The sequence below is a fragment of the Oryzias melastigma genome, linkage group LG24 (genome assembly GCF_002922805.2).
Source record: "Oryzias melastigma strain HK-1 linkage group LG24, ASM292280v2, whole genome shotgun sequence".
NCBI classification, from domain to species: domain Eukaryota; kingdom Metazoa; phylum Chordata; class Actinopteri; order Beloniformes; family Adrianichthyidae; genus Oryzias; species Oryzias melastigma.
Window position 1 is genome coordinate 11732595 of NC_050535.1, and position 16440 is coordinate 11749034.

Sequence of the window (16440 nt, forward strand, 5' to 3'; positions counted from 1 at the left end):
CATAATTTAGATAATGGTGTAATAAGCGGCTTATTAATATCTTTATAAGTGCATATAAGCAAATTATAAGCATCTTACTAATGCTTAACAAGCACACCTTAATATAAAGCGTTACCAAAAAAAGTTTTACTTTGCAGATAGATTTGCATTTACAAAAAACATATATACAATATATATGTATATTAATACAATTATTTGCTTCCATAATCTTAATTTGCTCTCTGAAGGACGGTCTGCTCACAGTGACAGACTGTTTGAACTTGTGGTTTTCCTATCAGACCACATGGAGGCAGTACAGCATCCAGCAGAGTGGGTTGTCTGTCTCTCTTTTTTAACCTTCTCATGGTGGTTGAGTCATGTTTTCTGTCCTTCTTTTTTATGTGTAATTATAACATAATTGTGCAATAAATCAGGGAGATATTTTTCTCTTTTGAAAGGTTTGTTTGCAAATGCTTTTTAGAATATATTTATATGTATATTTGTGGAGAAATTACTTAGTTTAACATATTAAAAAAATATGGAAGGGGCAGATTCATGAGTTTTTTTTTTGTAAATTACTATTTTTAAATTGTTGCATTAGAAACAAACAAAAGAAAAAAACTGAATTTACATAAAAACATATTTGGCCTTTAAATAAAAATAAAATAAAATAAAAAAAATATTCACGTTTTATGTTACAGACTTCCATTTATCATTACTGTTTTTTATTTATTAATATATGTACATTAATATACTCCTTTGGTGGTTGATTTCCACGTTCACTAAGCAAGAGTTAAAGACGCGACTAGATGAAGATGTTGGTATTCTAAGATGTTATATTATATAATGTTACCTTGTTAAGCTTTTATCGGAAACATTCAATTCTCCATTTATTGTTTTTAGGAACTCATTGAATTTGTGAATGGTTTGATATTAGAAAACTGATATAAAAAACATGAGGAGGAACAAGAAGCAGCTAGAACAAGTTTTAAAAAATACTGTTAATTAAAGAAGTTTTTTTTTATCTGTATCTTGTTTGAAAAGCAGTAGAATAAACTGTACACAGAAAGGCTGTCCATATCCTCATCACCAGCTGGACAGAAATCCCTGCTGAAAGGATGCAGACCTCGGGCATCCCTCAATTCCTTTTAACAGTGGAATAGGTCACCTCACCTTCTTCCTCCTTTATCTGGAACACAAACAAAAAATAGATCTCATTCTCCACCCATAATTCCTGCAAATTACTGTCAGAGTCATTAGGCGCAAATGGTAAATGGTGTATATTCATACACTGCTTAACTACCTTCGTAGAAGGGACAAAGTTCTTTACAGTTCCATTCAACCATGCACACACACATTCATGCACTGATGGAGGCTCTGCTGCCAAACACTGGCACCAACCCATAACCACCAGAACTGGTCTTAAAGCTTGATGTCATACTACTGTCTGACACAGATACACTTTCTGTTGAATGCATAGCTTAGTCACAGCTGCCCTAGAAATGAACAGTCTGTGGGTGAACAGTGGGCAAACTTGGTGGCCCTCATGAGATGTTAAAGTCATATACCATATCTAGCCAAAATGGCAGTCATGGCCAATGCTTTACTAATAACTAGAGTGTGGAGTCAGGGTACCATATAACAGCTCCCACCCTACATCATTAGTGGGTGCAACATACGTTATTCTTATAAATAATTCACGATACGCTTACCACACGCACAACAACCATACGTTACATTTTCAATGAGCCTCAAGGGAGCAACAAGACACAACTGCTCTCCTCATAATTCCCTCAAGATCTCTTTAGTCATTGGCCAGCAGCAAAAAAAATTAAAGATGGATGTGCTGCAGTTGGCAAATCTTTGGCAGGATTGTTCACTTGATTGTTAAATTTTTAATTGTGCTGGCAAATATTGAACATCTGTATGAAGGCTAGGTTCAACACTTTTTACTGCTTTGGTACGACGGAGACTTGGTGCAAGGCGGTTACTGGGGATGCTGCGGCTATGAGATATGTTGGTAAGTGTTTATGACATATATATTGTTGGGAAAAGAGTCCAAGAAGCAATGTGTCTCATGTTCAAAGTTGTTCTAATGTCCCTGTATTCATCTAAGCACATTTTAATGAGCTGGTGTTACATCGCTGCTCCATGTTTGCCCGCTAATGACCAGCTATGGTGGCCATGTTGGTTCAGTTGTTCCGGTCCCAACAAACAGCGAATTCAAACTGAGGAATTTCAGAGCAAACCAAAGTTCAGTCTGATTGGAAAGGAACTGAGACCACCTCAAAACATGGGCCAGGGATTAGTCCTGGTCCTGGACCAGAGTCCACTTGCGTGTATTCAGACTAAAATTTTGTGTCAGATTATCGGGGGAAACAAACTCTGGTTCACTTTAAGTTGACCAAATGTGTCCAGTCTGAATAAGACTAAGGTACATACTGTAATCTTGGAGGTAGCCTTTGATCTGGAATGGTTGACCGCGGCATATGTCAGTTCACTCTCCGGCCCACTGTCTGGCTCATTCTGAGAACAGAACACAAACATGCTTTTGATATAGACATCAATGAAACTCTGTAGCTTCATAACTGCACGATTAGTAAGTTATATGCAGATGATATTTTTGACTTTGCTAATAATTTTAAAGAAATTAAACGCGACTCCGCTGCCATGAGTCAGATGCTGCATTTGATATTTTCAAAATAAAGTTTATTCCCGCCATTGCGTATTTTAACTGTCTGACATAAAAGCAATGGTTGTAACAGACAGAAAATCATTTATTAGATCATTCAAAATACACTATTAGAACTATTATATTAATATTTTTAGAAAAATTAGCTTAATCTAATGTGCTAAAAGTCATCAGCTTTTTCTGGAGATACTCACATTTTGATATGCTGGCATTTGAAAGTCTGAAATGAAAGAAAGGTAGAATTTAAGAACAAACTGACCTCCTTAGAAATGATTTTCTCCTTTTTTATACTATTCTGTCAACATCAAGAATGGTCTTTTAATGGAGTTGCTACTTTATGTAAATACAAGCCATGGAAGATTCAGATTTCAATTGGAGAATAAAAAAAAAGAAAAATTGCACATCACATTATCATGTCACATGACAAACCAGGAAGCAAAAGGGCAATGGTTGTAGAACATCATACTCTGTGGTTAAAAGCTACCAGCATTTCTTCACAAGTCAACTATTTTGAGTGTTCTGCTTTCTTCATCAAAACCTCATCACATTCATAACTGGTAAAGTGCAATCGTACCTTTTCCTCCATTATGATCTTTGGTGGTTTTGGCTCTCTTGGTTCTGAAGAGAAGAACAGCGAAGATGACCAGCAGCACCAACACCACACCGACCACAGCTCCAATGATGACGACAGGGTTGATGACAGGGTTGATGACAGGGTTACTCTGAGTAGGATCTATGATCAAAAAATATTATTCAAACTTTTATTATTCATTGTATTGATAAATTGGCTTTAGGAGAGGGAATGTACAAATTATTTTTTACAGTAATAAATTGTTGCCGTTAATTCTTCTGAACAAAGAACAACACAAATGTAATTAGCAACAGCATTTCTGGCATACTATAATGGTTTAAAAAACCTTTTGAAAATGCCCTGAATGAGACAAATTAATGTGAGTTGATTGTACTTAGTTAAATTTCAAAGAACAAATCGTGGATAGAAAGATAGTAACCTCATAGATTAAGAAAAAATGAAGCTGAAAGACTGAATTCCATTAAAATATAACAAGTCTTAATTGATCTTGTTGGCATGATTTACTTTGGAGACATAATAGATTACTAATTCTTAACAATGTCAAGTTTCACCAATAAATCTACATATGGACTCAGCCCTGAAAGCTTTTGCCCTTTGAATAGTGGTAAACGATGACTCAAAGGTAGGAATGTCCTTAAAACACACACTTTAATGGAAACACGACTGCCAGATGTACAAGAAAGGCAAGTACAGACACAATTTGAGGAATGAGGAAAGATAACTTTAGAAAAGGACCTGAGAAAGCCCCAGTATGAGGTTAACAGGAGTCCCGCAGGGCTTTGGATTGTTCGGGCCGTGGAGGGTCATAGATAGGAGTAGCAGCATTCTAAAGGGACCACAGGTGTGTCCCACAGTTCCCTTGAAAATTGTACAGGCATCCCAAGGGACATCATGAAAATCGAATGACGGTCTACTTTGCATTTGCTAATATATCGTGAAGTATTTGTAAGAATAGTTTAACTGGAAAACACTTGTGATGAACAGTTGATGCATGTATACTAGTCGTTAGCAAGGTGCGAGTACTGGCTCCTTCCAGATGGCATGCACGAGTTATGCAGGTAGTTTACAACTCGGTGCGCTTAGATTACTCACACATATTACACTCTGATTGATTGTTCTACTAATTCATACCAGTAAGGCATCACTTTTCACATGAACAGCACTTAAAATCAAAAACCCTTACACCACATCTGCGTCTCACCTACTTCACCCTCACTTTACCTTTATGTGTTGTTAAAGGGTTCTCTCCCATCAGTCACTCTCAGCATGCCCGTAGAAAAGAATGAGCATGAACCTTTTGCTGTTCAAGCTGTCTGAGCGGTCTATGACCTTGATATTTTGTGTGAGCTATTTCCATACCCCGCACAGGACAACTGTGGTCCATTTTTGAAGATTTAAGAACTAATCTTTTGTGTGGAAGTAAAACCTAAAAATATACAGTTAGAGTCAAACACGAAAAGTGGGTTTCTGCAATAAATACAAAAACTGAGCCAATGTTTTTCTAGACTACCGTCTGCTTTCTAGAAACAGATTTGTGACAGAATTAAACTTGAAATGTAAGAATATTTAAGTTAATTTAAATTACTGATAAAACTGCATTTGTGACAGAAGGCATGTCCAAATCAAACTTTTTATTCCATATTGTCTATTCCATTTGTGCAGCAGAAAGGCCTGCTATAGTGAAAGTTCATCAATAAGAGAAAAAACATTTAAAAAAAAAAATAAAAAAGTTTTACCTGAACGGTCTGGAAGGTAGGTGTAGACAGCATCGATCTTCACCGTGTTGTCCTCAACAAACTGGCAGGTTAATCTTTTATTGTTTCCACTCTGATGTTTCTCAACCAGAACAGAAACACAGTTTGTTTGTCCTCTGAACTCAAACCAAACACCTTCACCAATCAGATGAGATCCTCTCTCATCCCTCCAGATGATGCTGTTCTCTTTACAGGGAATTCTTTTATCGTATCTATTCAGTGAACACAGTAATGTGACACTTCCATTTTCTCTTGGATGAACTTCTGGTAGATCTGAAGAAACTGAAGGAAAACAAATGAAGAGCAGATTTTATCATTTTAGATTTTGGAAAATTTTTAGAAAAAGTGTTTTTTCATTAGTTTCAATAACAGAAAAAAATCCTTCATTTTGTGGTTCAGAGTAAACCAAGTCAGAGGATGGTGGAGTCATTACTTGTTATTTTCTGTCAACAACTTTCAAAACAGTAAGTAAAGGTATTTAGAAAAAATATGGGAAAAATAAATGCACTAAGGCAAATGTTCACACCATGAGTTAAAACCACTCTATTAGCTGCTCTTTCTTGTCCTGATTCTTTAGGTTTGATTAGTCTAACTCTTCTGATTCTCTTCTAGAAAGGCACAGATATTCTGGATCTGTAAAAAGAATGTTTTTTACTCTGAACTGTATGTAAAGAAAGGATCCAAATTTAGTTTCTTATATGAAATTAGATTAGAAAATTCAGATTGAAGAAATCCATATAAGTCAGTATCTCTTCAAGTTTTGAGTTTATTTTGTATCAGATTAGAATATTGACACTCATGTAGTCACAGAATTATTAAAGTTAAAATACTCACTGCTCAAAGTATTAAGAACCAGATGAGCATCATTCTTGTTCTTGAGCTGACAGATGTATCCACCAACATCTTCATCAGTGATGTTTCTGATGAACAGAGAGCAGTTACTGCTCACACTCAGTCTGGAAGCTCCAACTGAACTCTGGACAACTTTTCCATTCTGTACTTCTGTTCTAAGTTCTGAACTTGGATCTTTCGTATACAGCCAGTTAACATCAGAGCATGAGGAAGAGGAGGATTCATCTCTACAAGATAAAATGACGTCATCTCCAACTCTGTGATAGAGACGTTCAGTTTGTCCACTGATTCCTGCAGGAGAGAAAAGAACAAACTCAGAGTAAAGTTCAACCTTTCATACAACAGACACTAAAAGAATCACTGAAGAAATAAAATACAATAAAATAGATCAGCCTCGGAACACACACTCCTGATCAAAATCTTGGGACTAGTTAGGAAACTGCAAGAATTGACATGGTTACATTTTAACAAAGTTCTAAGAGCTTCAAATTGTAAAAAGGAGAAATTGGAACAAGAGACCAAAGATTTTGAGCAGACAGTTTAATTAAAACATGAATGGAACTGAAATGGGCTGGTAATTAGCTGATCAAAACCTTAGGACCATAGCACAAAGAAACCCTGGTACGTAAAACACTCTCAAACAAAACTTGTTTTGGCATGCTCAATGCTCTAAAAGTATTTTAGGAAGGTTTTGCCACAACCTGTTTAATTGAAGGAAAAAGCACCCCAGACCATGATGGTCCCCCCTCCACTGTAGAAAATATCTCTTTGGCCTGCCAGTAACGTTGAAAGCATCTGAACCATCAAGATTATTTATTTGTTCTCATCATAGAAGAGAACTCTCCTCTACTTTTGAATGTCCCATGTTTGGTGTTCCCTTCCAAAATCCAGCCTGGCAATTTTGTGGCATTGATGGAAATGTAATCTCTAAAAATGCTTTTAGTTTTTGAAGCTTTTCTCTTCCAGATATCATCTGATCATAACTGGGCAACAGTTAGCAGCAGTGAAGATGTCTATTACTTGACTTTTTTGTTCATCAGGATCTTAAAAAAATATTAAAAACTGGCGTTTTACTGAGTCCAACCTCACCACGACATGTTGTCAGAGGCATGGCTTGTGGGGCTCAACAATTGTGCCAGACTAGAACTTTTTTGCCTTCAAGAGAGCTTGCCAGGATGATTACTTATGAGTAAATGCCATGAATAAATATTTTGTGCAAGTTTGGGCTCTTAAAGGCTCTAGTCTTACATTTTTGATCAGTAGATAAAAGGCGTATGTCATTTAAGTTGTTATTATTGATAAATTGGCAGCTAAAAATATGACTTATCCTTCTCCTCTTTCGTTGAAGCTTTGTTTAGAACCTTGATAAGGTCTAGTTGTGATGAATGCAAATTATTGTATTTTTTTTTTTTAACTGGTCTGGTCAGGAGTTTATATTTGTGCTTTTTACTCTCATACAGGTTTCACTTCATTGTGTGGTTCAACTTTTACTAAAACTGATTCTATACTTTCTGAGTGAAGCAAAAAAATGACTATTAATTACAGTTCTAGGGTCATTCTGTTGCTTTTTTAAAGAAATACATTTATAATACTTTTCTACCTTCCTCGCTGACCCATTCACACACTGATGGTGGCTCCACTGCCAAACACTGGCGCCAACCTTCCCACAGAGGCAATGTGGGGTTCAGTGTCTTGCCCAAGGACACTTCGACACATGGGCCTCATTCACCTCATTACCGCTGCACCACAGCCGCCCAATTCTGATTGGTTATAGAAGTTCAGTCCAAAGTTTGAGTTCCTATTTAGTGATGATGAAAAAAAAAAAAATCTTGACTCCACCCACTCAGTATTTTTTGTGTCAGACATTTCAAAGCTAATTAATAATGAAATAAAGAAAAAAAAAATGAAAATGACTTTGCTTCGGCTACGGTTAAATTTAGACATTACGACAGAAACTTAAATTGTCATCTTTCTTTAAGGTCGTCACCAAGGGACAACATATCCAGATGCCATGGCTCAACTTCGAGACAACGCCTCCAAAATGAATATGAAACTTCAACATATTTAGGGAAGTCTGTTTTTCTCCTATTTTAGTCATTTTCTTTTTTTGATAAAAAGAGAAGTTTCCCGTTGGCAAAGTTTTTGTTCCTGTTTTCTCTACAGTTCTTCAACTGCTCTATAAAGAATCACAAGAAGACACACTGTTTTGCAGACTTTGATTTTTATCTTTTGCTCTGAAAAGCAACCGATTTTTTTGGTGGCAAATCTAAAGTTTAACATTTTACTTTCAAAATGTCAACTTTTATGTGGTAAAACAAGGAACGCTCTGATGATTGTGTCACAACAAAAGTCCAAAGAAGCTGCAGGATCAGCAGACTCAGAAATGCAAAAAATGATTTCTTACTACATTTGGGTTTTTTTCCATAAGAAACATGTCAGACATCAAAACCTAAACATGACTTTTATTGGAGGGGGACTTAAAGGAGAATGATCTGTGAGTGGTGAAATGTTATAAGAAGAGGTAACACTAATTCAAGACTCAACTTCAAGTCAGCGTTAATTTGTGGAGGAAAATCTTCTTCAGCATTTTTAGGGAAGTCTTTATTTTTCTCCTACTTTCTGTCATTTTCTTGTCATCAGTTTTTCAAGACGGAGAAACTTCCTGTTGGCAAATGTCATGTTCCTGGTTTCTTCATGGTTCTTCTGATGCTTTGCAAAGATCTGTCACGTGACACCTCATATCTGTGTTTTTGAACATTTGTATTACTTTCCACAAAAAACAAAACAAACAAAAAAATGAAAGTAGATTTAAATCATTTCACTGTGATTTCTTCCTTCATTTGTTGAACGACAAGTTTTTACTTCACTTCCTTTTCCTACAACTTCAGTAAAATATTTGAATTTATAATTAGATTTTATTAATAACATTAAATTATATTATTTACATTTAAATATTTTGTTTCACCAAGTCTTTTATAAAAATTTCCTTGAGGATGCTTGGTGAAAGGTTCTTTTTTTTAAATCTGGAACTATAACAATGCAAATATCCACCATAATAAATTATATATATATATATATATATATATATATATTTTAGTGTGAAAAATTTTTAATATTAATATTTAAATAAACCTAAATGTATTAAAACGTCTTACCTGTGACAGCTTCAATCTTCACTTTGTTGTCCTTCACAAACTGGCAGGTGAATCTTTTGTTTCCACTCTGATGTTTGACAGTCAGAACAGAATCACAGTTTGTTTGTTTTTTAACCTCAAACTCAGAGTTTTTACCAGACAGTTCAGTTCTGGTCTCATCCATCCAGATGAAGCTGTTCTGTTCACAGAAATCATCATTAAAACTCTTCATAGAGCATGTTAGGTCCACTCTTGCTTTAACGTCTGACAGAGATGAAGAAACTAAAAAAAACAAAAAGAATACAAATTTTTAGTGTATTTTTTTTCTTTTGTTCCCAATATTAAGATCTAATATGTGTTTAAATGTGATATGTTGACTATTTACTAAAATCAATCAAACTGACCTTAAGTTTGTCATGTTCAACAAAACTCTCAAACACCCAACTACCCTCATTATTCAATGATAATAACATTGATCTTCACTATTTTTTTAATTATCAATTCAACCTATTATTAAAATATTGAACCACATAAATGCATCTTCTCAGGTGAGTCGACTCTCTCACATCTCTCATACTAAACATGCTTTGTCAGCAGTTTGGTCTTTTTTTCAACTGAAATGATCAAATGAGTTCACATGTCAGTAGCTATGTTTACATGGCCACAAATAAACGCCTGATCAGAATAAAAACGCGAAATCAGAATGATTTTTAGCTTTCCTATCTTCTGACCGCAGTCCGTTTGGCTGCTTTGCAGGAAGTGAGCTGCGGAATTCGGCTTTTGAATGCAGAAATGTCTCTCTGCGCTCCGAAAAGTCCTGAGAAACTGTGTAAAAATCACACGGATTATTGTAGACAGTTCTGCACATGTCAAAATTATTTATTCTAATCAAACGTGTGGCACATGGAAACGTTTGTTACAATCGGATAAAGCTTTTCAGGGTCATGTGCACAGTTCTATTCTAATCTGATCTTTGATCTGATCAAGGAGATTTTGCACATGTAAATGCAGCTAGTGTCTCTTCAGGGTTTAAACTATGTTTTGGATCAGATCAGATTGTTGGCGTTCATGTAGACACAATTGTTCAAGTCAAAATACTCACTGCTTAAAATATTAAGATACACATTATTGTCCCAGTCTAAAATCCTACAGGTGTATCGACCAGCATCCTTGTTGGCAATGTTTCCGATGATCAGAGAACAGTTACTGCCCAGACTCAGACTGGAAGGTCGAATCAGACTCTTTTCAACATCTTTTCCATTGATTAGTGTTTTTGTTTCAGAGCTTTTAGGTCTGTTATGCAGCCATTGAACATCAGAGCATTGGTTAGAAGATCTACCAGCACCACAATCTAAAAGGACGTCCTCTCCAACTCTCTTATAGAGATATTCTTCTCTTCCACTGATTCCTGCAGAAGAAACATGAAGAAACAGAACATTTCAGAAAATGTGGAAAATAAAAAAGAATTCAGAAAACAGAAAATTATAATCACAAACAATATCATTGATTACAACTTCAGGTTCAAAACAGAAAGAAAATCCACAGTCTGCACACACGTTTACTTTCCTCTAATATTGACCTCATTAGGATCTTTAACTCTGACATGTTCTAAATACAATTTGGAATGTAGATTAAATTTTCCTCTACTATTTATTTTAAGTTATTTTAGATATTTCTACTCTTTTCAGTTTATTTATTTGTACTTTTAGAAATTATATGGAGGAAAGATAAAAAAACATAATATTTAGATTATTTCTAACATTTTAGGCAATAAAATTGATGTCTAATTTTATTGCATTTGGAAATTTCTCTAAACTTGAATGAGAAAGACTTCAAATTTTTAACTCAAAAGTTTTTTTTCATTGTTTTAACAAAACACACAAAGTTGTTTTTTTTCTTTTATGGCATTTTAAAAAAAAAAAAAACAAAAGCATATACTAATTTAAACTATCTTTATGAACTTAACAGCCAATTTTAATTGTACACATCTGTTTAAAAATACTTGTTATTTCTATAATAAAGACACAATATGTGGTTAAAATACTATGAAATTTAAAGTTTCAAAAACATTTGATACAAATAATATTTTACCTCCAGACTGAAGCATGAAAATAATGAATAATTCCAGACATAGAGTCATTCTGTCTTTGCTGATCTCTTTCTGTAAGTAAATGTTCATTTCCTCTTTGACGATGTTTAAGAAGAAAGTCTTGGCTCCGCCCACTCAATAATATTAGTGTCATTTTTAAGTGATGTCATTCAAACTAAAGGAAGCATCACAGGTTAAAAACAATTTGAAATTCAGTTTTTTAAGGCTGGAGATAAAAACAAGCAAACACATATATTTATTTTTGTCATTATCATTTTTAAAGATACAAAAATAGTTCAACAGTCGATCAGTTTAGTTTCATAAAAGAAAGTCTTTTCATTTGCTGTCAGAAGTGAGTTAAAAAAGGAACTAATGTGTTTGTTCATTTCCTGTAGTCACTAGATTCTTCTTAAACTGATCTGTGAAGAACTTTATCCACATTACTTTGTTCAGAAATTCTGTTTTTATCTTTTATTACAAACTTGATGTTTCATCACAAAGCAGCAGCTGAAATGACTGTTATTATATGATCCTTTTTACTCAACATTTTAAGAAATGAATTTATTTAGTTTTTATATTTAACACTATATCAGAAATACAGTCATTCATTTTTATGAACATTGTCCTTTTTCTTTCTTTTTGAATCTCGCTTTGATAAAACGTAAATACATTTATTCAAAGTTATTTGAGTTTGTTAATCCGTATTATCAAACCAAGCTGTAGTTTATAGAAATGTTAGCTGTTTCTAATGTTTTCTTCTGTTTTTTGCTTTTTTTTATTTCGGTTAAATTGCTGTGTAAAAATAAACTCACCCAAACTGCACAAAGTCTCTTCTAGAATACAGAAAACACTCAACAACATCATAAACCAACTTGTCCTTGTGTAACTGTTGTGGTATGTGATGAATATGTGTGACCAAATCTGTGTTTCTACTCTGAGGATCACAGCTGCACCTCAGTCTGCAGATACAAATGTAGACGTCTGTCTGTCACTGTTAAATAAAACTCTAAAAGTTTTGTTTTTGACTCTTGAGTTTTATTGAAATCTATTTTATGTCTTAAACTGGGAACAAACTAACAGCATTTCTTCACAGTCTGTATTCAGAAAAGTTAAGAAATAAATGTTAAGAAATAAAATTTCAAAGAGAAATGATGTTTGTGATTTCCTGATAGGTGAGTCTTTAGAATCTGGTTCAGATTGAAAGATTAGTGAGTGGAGTGTAGAGAGAAGTAACATCAGCTCAAAGTTCCTGGAAGTGAAGTAGATCTTCTAATGTTTTTTAAACTTTAAAGGAAGTTTCTGAAACTTTGGTTTATATATATCTGCAATCTTTTATATTTTAATGTTTTATAGTTATAATCACCTCACTAACATCTAACACGTACATCACATTCTCATTGCTGTCATGGAAAAAACACAAAGTCACTAGTTCCTCTGACATGTAGAGGTGTTGCACGACAGATATTTACTTCACACATTCTACTAATAAACATCCTGTTTATTATTAAGATGTCTTTACATCTTTATCTTTCCTTAATATACACACACACACATATATATATATATATATATATATATATATATATATATATATATGTGTGTGTATATATTTATATATTTAACTTGTCCAGTCCTAAAGAAAGATTATTTTTTTTTTTTTTTTTTTTTTGCTCAGTTTATTAAAATTGTGTTTATTTTTTTATTATTAATTGCTGATAGATTGATTTGTCTGAGAGATTTTTCTGGGATCGATTGGTTTTGACTCCACCCAGAGTCGCACCGTTCCTCATTGCAATAAACACCTGCATGAGGAACACACAGAAATCCTGTTAGTGATATTTTCTTCTGTCTTTTGAGGTGATGACAAAATAATCATGTTTTTGTCCAATATTTAGCTTTAAAACATGTAATTTTTTAAGACTAACCTTTTAACAGAGTTTAGAGAAGTTTGTCAGTTTTATTTGGAATGGAAATTTGTAAAGGTTTTGTCTTGAGTGAACGTGCACAGCGCCATCTTGTTTCTTCATCGTTTTATTTTAGGCTTGATGGAGCAGCAGCTTTGTTCTTTTTTTATTTTGTGATCTATTTTCCCAAATGTAAAACTTGCTTATTTTTGTTAATATTGGGATTGCAATAAACACCTGCATGAGGAACACACAGAAATCCCTTTAGTGATTCTTTCTCCCGTGTTTTCAGGGGTGAAACATTTTTAGGCTGCTTGGATGTCCGGTGTTTACAGACTGTACATCGAGCTGTTGTTGAACCTGATAAAACAGGGCAGACATGTGAACAAGCAACTGTGGTTCCACCAATAAAAGACAAACTTAATGCAACTAACCACACAGTGGCCAATCCTCAGTCTCAGTTTAGTAGCTGTCCTGTGAACACAGGAGTTGGAGTTGACCAAAACTTTCAAGGCTGATACCGGAATGGTCAACATCAAATATTTGTAATAAAAGTAAAAATATTGGTGACACAATGACAAAAAACTCTAAAATGTTAGTTTCTAAAATGAACCAAATGTTTTATTGAAAGAAAAGCAAGGTACAAATGTTATATAAAAGCATTTCTTGTGGTGTATACATCTCTTTAAAATATTCTTCAGAAAGAAAGAATAAAAATCCAAAAAATATAAACAGAGTCTCTGGGCAGCGACATTCGCTGCACTGAACAAACACAGAAACTCCAGGAAAACCCGATTGATTCCCACATTTTCTTGACACTTTTAAACCACATGGGCCAACTTGACCATGCAGGCTGGGTTCCTGTACTTCAGGAGAGTTTATTTAATACAGTTCTTGAATAGGAATTTGGTTTGATACTTTTTACATGAAACACACAATGATGGGATTATGACTGGAGGAAACTATTTATCTGACTTCTAAAAAAGAATTGCTCTCATCTTCATCATCAGAGTCTTCATCTCTACTTCCTTCTCTTTTAGGACTGAATGAGTCAATTCTCTTTGCTGCCACCTGCTGCCTGAAAGAGGAACTCCACATATTTACAGTTTCTGTAACCAGACAAAACAGCTGGAAAAGAAGAGGTTTTTAGTGCAAATATCAATATTTATCTGATGTCTTTCAACCTTTATTAAAGTTTACCATAAAGTTCCATCCTGCTTATCAAGGAGGCTGGTTATAAAGTTTACAGGTGAAGCCAGATGTGAGTAAATGAAGCTGCTGGAGCATGTATGTAAAAAGTAAAATGTAAAAAGAACTAAAGAAAAATTAACACAGAAAAAAAAATATCTGCACTCATTCAAATAAAAATATGTAAAAAGCAGAAAAAAGAATAACTTTTTCTTAGTTTTTTTTCTTTTGTCTTCAGGGTTTTTCTGCATTTGTTCTTCACAGATCGTCTTCATCACCATCAACTGTTCTTCTCTCTGAGGAGGAAACATTTAGATCATTCAGTCATTTCACTTCTAAAAGTGTAAATAATGATGAATGTTTCAAACTTTAGCTACTCTCAGGAAATGAGAGAAACAGGAAATGACATCATCCAAAGATGATGAAGAGTAAAAGAGTGAGTGTACTTGTTCTAGTTCTCTGCTCTTCATTCTCTTTGGTTCTCCTCCTGTACATGTAGATCAGAGCAGCAACCAAACCCAGAAACATCAACACCACCTTCACCACTGATCCAACCAAAAAAAGATAAAATGTTACATTTAGACTCTATAGACATATTTAGAGAAGTCTTTATTTTATCCTATTATAGTCATTTACTTGTAGTTGTTTTTGTCAAAACAGAGAAGTTTCCTGTTTTTGTTGTCTTGTTTTTGTTTTCTTCATGGTTCTTCAGCTGCTCTGCAAAGATCAATCAGTTGATGTTTTATATCTGTGTTATTATCATTTATTGCATCACTTTCTTTAATAAAGGCAGTTTTTGGAGACAAATCTGAAATTTCAGATTTAGCTTTTTAAAATGTGATTTTTACATGAAAGATCTTGAACTCAGATCCTTGCTTGAAGATTTTCTTCATCCTAAAATGAACCTGTCATGGCAGCAGCTGCCCTGCTGTGTTCCTGCCTCTGCTCTGGTCCTCATGGTGTCTGATCCTGAAATCATAAAGTCTTCAGCATGTCTGTCATCTTCCTTAAGACAACCAAATGTTGAAATCTTCTTCTAAATCCTCACAGGAAGTGATCAAGTAAAACCTAGAGCCCACAGCCCCTAAACCTGTATAACCCATAAGTCCCTAACACTGGTCTGTACAGCAGATCACGAGTCAGGATCTCATGGAATAAATAGCAGCAGAGCTGCAGAACAACAAATATGTTTGACTTCACTTCATTTTCCTGCAACTTCAGTAAAATCTTAACATTTATAAATATATTAAAATATTTTTCTCAAGGATGTTGAATCAAAGTTTGTTTTGTGTTTTGTGTTTTTTTTTTTTGTTTATTCAGTTTCTTTATTTCTTTTTATTTCCACAACAATAAATTCAATAAATCAAGCAGAAGTTGTTTTATAGGGGAAATGAAACCGAACAGAATAAAAAAATGTTGTTTTTCTGTCATTATTACATTATTAGATTAAGAAAAGTTTTAATGCTGATGATTGTATAGATGCACATAGATTCAAATACATTTAAATTGTTACATATGTACAAAAAGATAAAAATATGAAAAGTAAAACATTTGATTTTTTCTAAACTGTGAACATGTTTTATAATGCAAAAAAGAAATAATCATAACAAATAAACCTGAATGTGTTTAACAGTCTTACCTGTAAGAACATAGACAGCTTCTATCTTCACTTTGTTGCCCTTCACAAACTGGCAGGTGAATCTTTGGATGTTTTCACTCTGATGTTTGACAGTCAGAACAGAATCACAGTTTGTTTGTTTTTAACCTCAAACTCAGAGTTTTTACCAGACAGTTCAGTTCTGGTCTCATCCATCCAGATGAAGCTGTTCTGTTCACAGAAATAATCATCATCAAAACTCTTCATAGAGCATGTTAGGTCCACTCTTCCATTAACATCTGATGAAGAAACTAAAGAAAAACAAAACATAGAATATTATTTTGAGTTTATTCTTTTTGTTCGTAATATCAACATTTTTCACATTTTTAAAAATGACAAATTGACAGAATAAGATCAATCAAACTGACCTGAAGTTTGTCATGTTAAACAGAACAATAAACTCTCAAATACTCCAGTGATAATGACAGACATTGATCTTTACTGTTGATTAAGTCATCAATTTACCCTATTTACTGTATAAAATATTGAAACATGTAAATTATTATTCTCCTATGAGTCGACTCTCTCATCTCTCATACTAAACATGCTTTGTCATCAGTTTGATCTTTTTCAAACTAAATGATTAAATGAGTTCACAT

At 33.9% G+C, this 16440-nt stretch overlaps 1 protein-coding gene and 1 long non-coding RNA gene across 3 annotated transcripts; both read right to left on the bottom strand.

The window, feature by feature from the left end:
- Positions 1-129: 129 nt before the first annotated feature.
- LOC112158152 lies at positions 130-11265 on the bottom strand. 2 transcript variants are annotated; one of them, XM_036210598.1, is made up of 9 exons: positions 11095-11265; positions 10106-10411; positions 9025-9285; positions 5852-6160; positions 5000-5299; positions 3246-3404; positions 2866-2891; positions 2422-2505; positions 130-1168 (listed from the first exon to the last, which is right to left on the bottom strand). In XM_036210598.1, the coding sequence occupies exons 1-9, from the start codon at positions 11180-11182 to the stop codon at positions 1118-1120; spliced, it is 1584 nt and encodes a 527-aa protein (XP_036066491.1). In that variant the 5' UTR covers positions 11183-11265; the 3' UTR covers positions 130-1117. The 2 variants fall into 2 exon arrangements, with proteins under 2 accessions (XP_036066491.1, XP_036066490.1); XM_036210597.1 differs by lacking the exon at positions 130-1168 and having other exon boundaries at positions 2282-2505.
- A 3159-nt stretch (positions 11266-14424) lies between these two features.
- Positions 14425-16038, bottom strand: LOC118598172. Its single transcript, XR_004947289.1, has 3 exons — positions 15824-16038; positions 14631-15153; positions 14425-14480 (listed from the first exon to the last, which is right to left on the bottom strand). It is a non-coding gene; the product is annotated as an uncharacterized LOC118598172 (long non-coding RNA).
- Between the last annotated feature and the right edge of the window lie 402 nt (positions 16039-16440).

Excerpts from the sequence above, each read along its gene's own strand:
- LOC112158152 (XM_036210597.1), bottom strand. The coding sequence starts at position 11,182 with ATGAACATTTACTTACAGAAAGAGATCAGCAAAGACAGAATGACTCTA. Across the intron at positions 2,892-3,245 it reads AGATCATAATGGAGGAAAAG|ACTTTCAAATGCCAGCATAT; the intron begins GTACGATTGCAC and ends CTTTCATTTCAG. Across the intron at positions 2,506-2,865 it reads AAATGCCAGCATATCAAAAT|AATGAGCCAGACAGTGGGCC; the intron begins GTGAGTATCTCC and ends TTCTGTTCTCAG.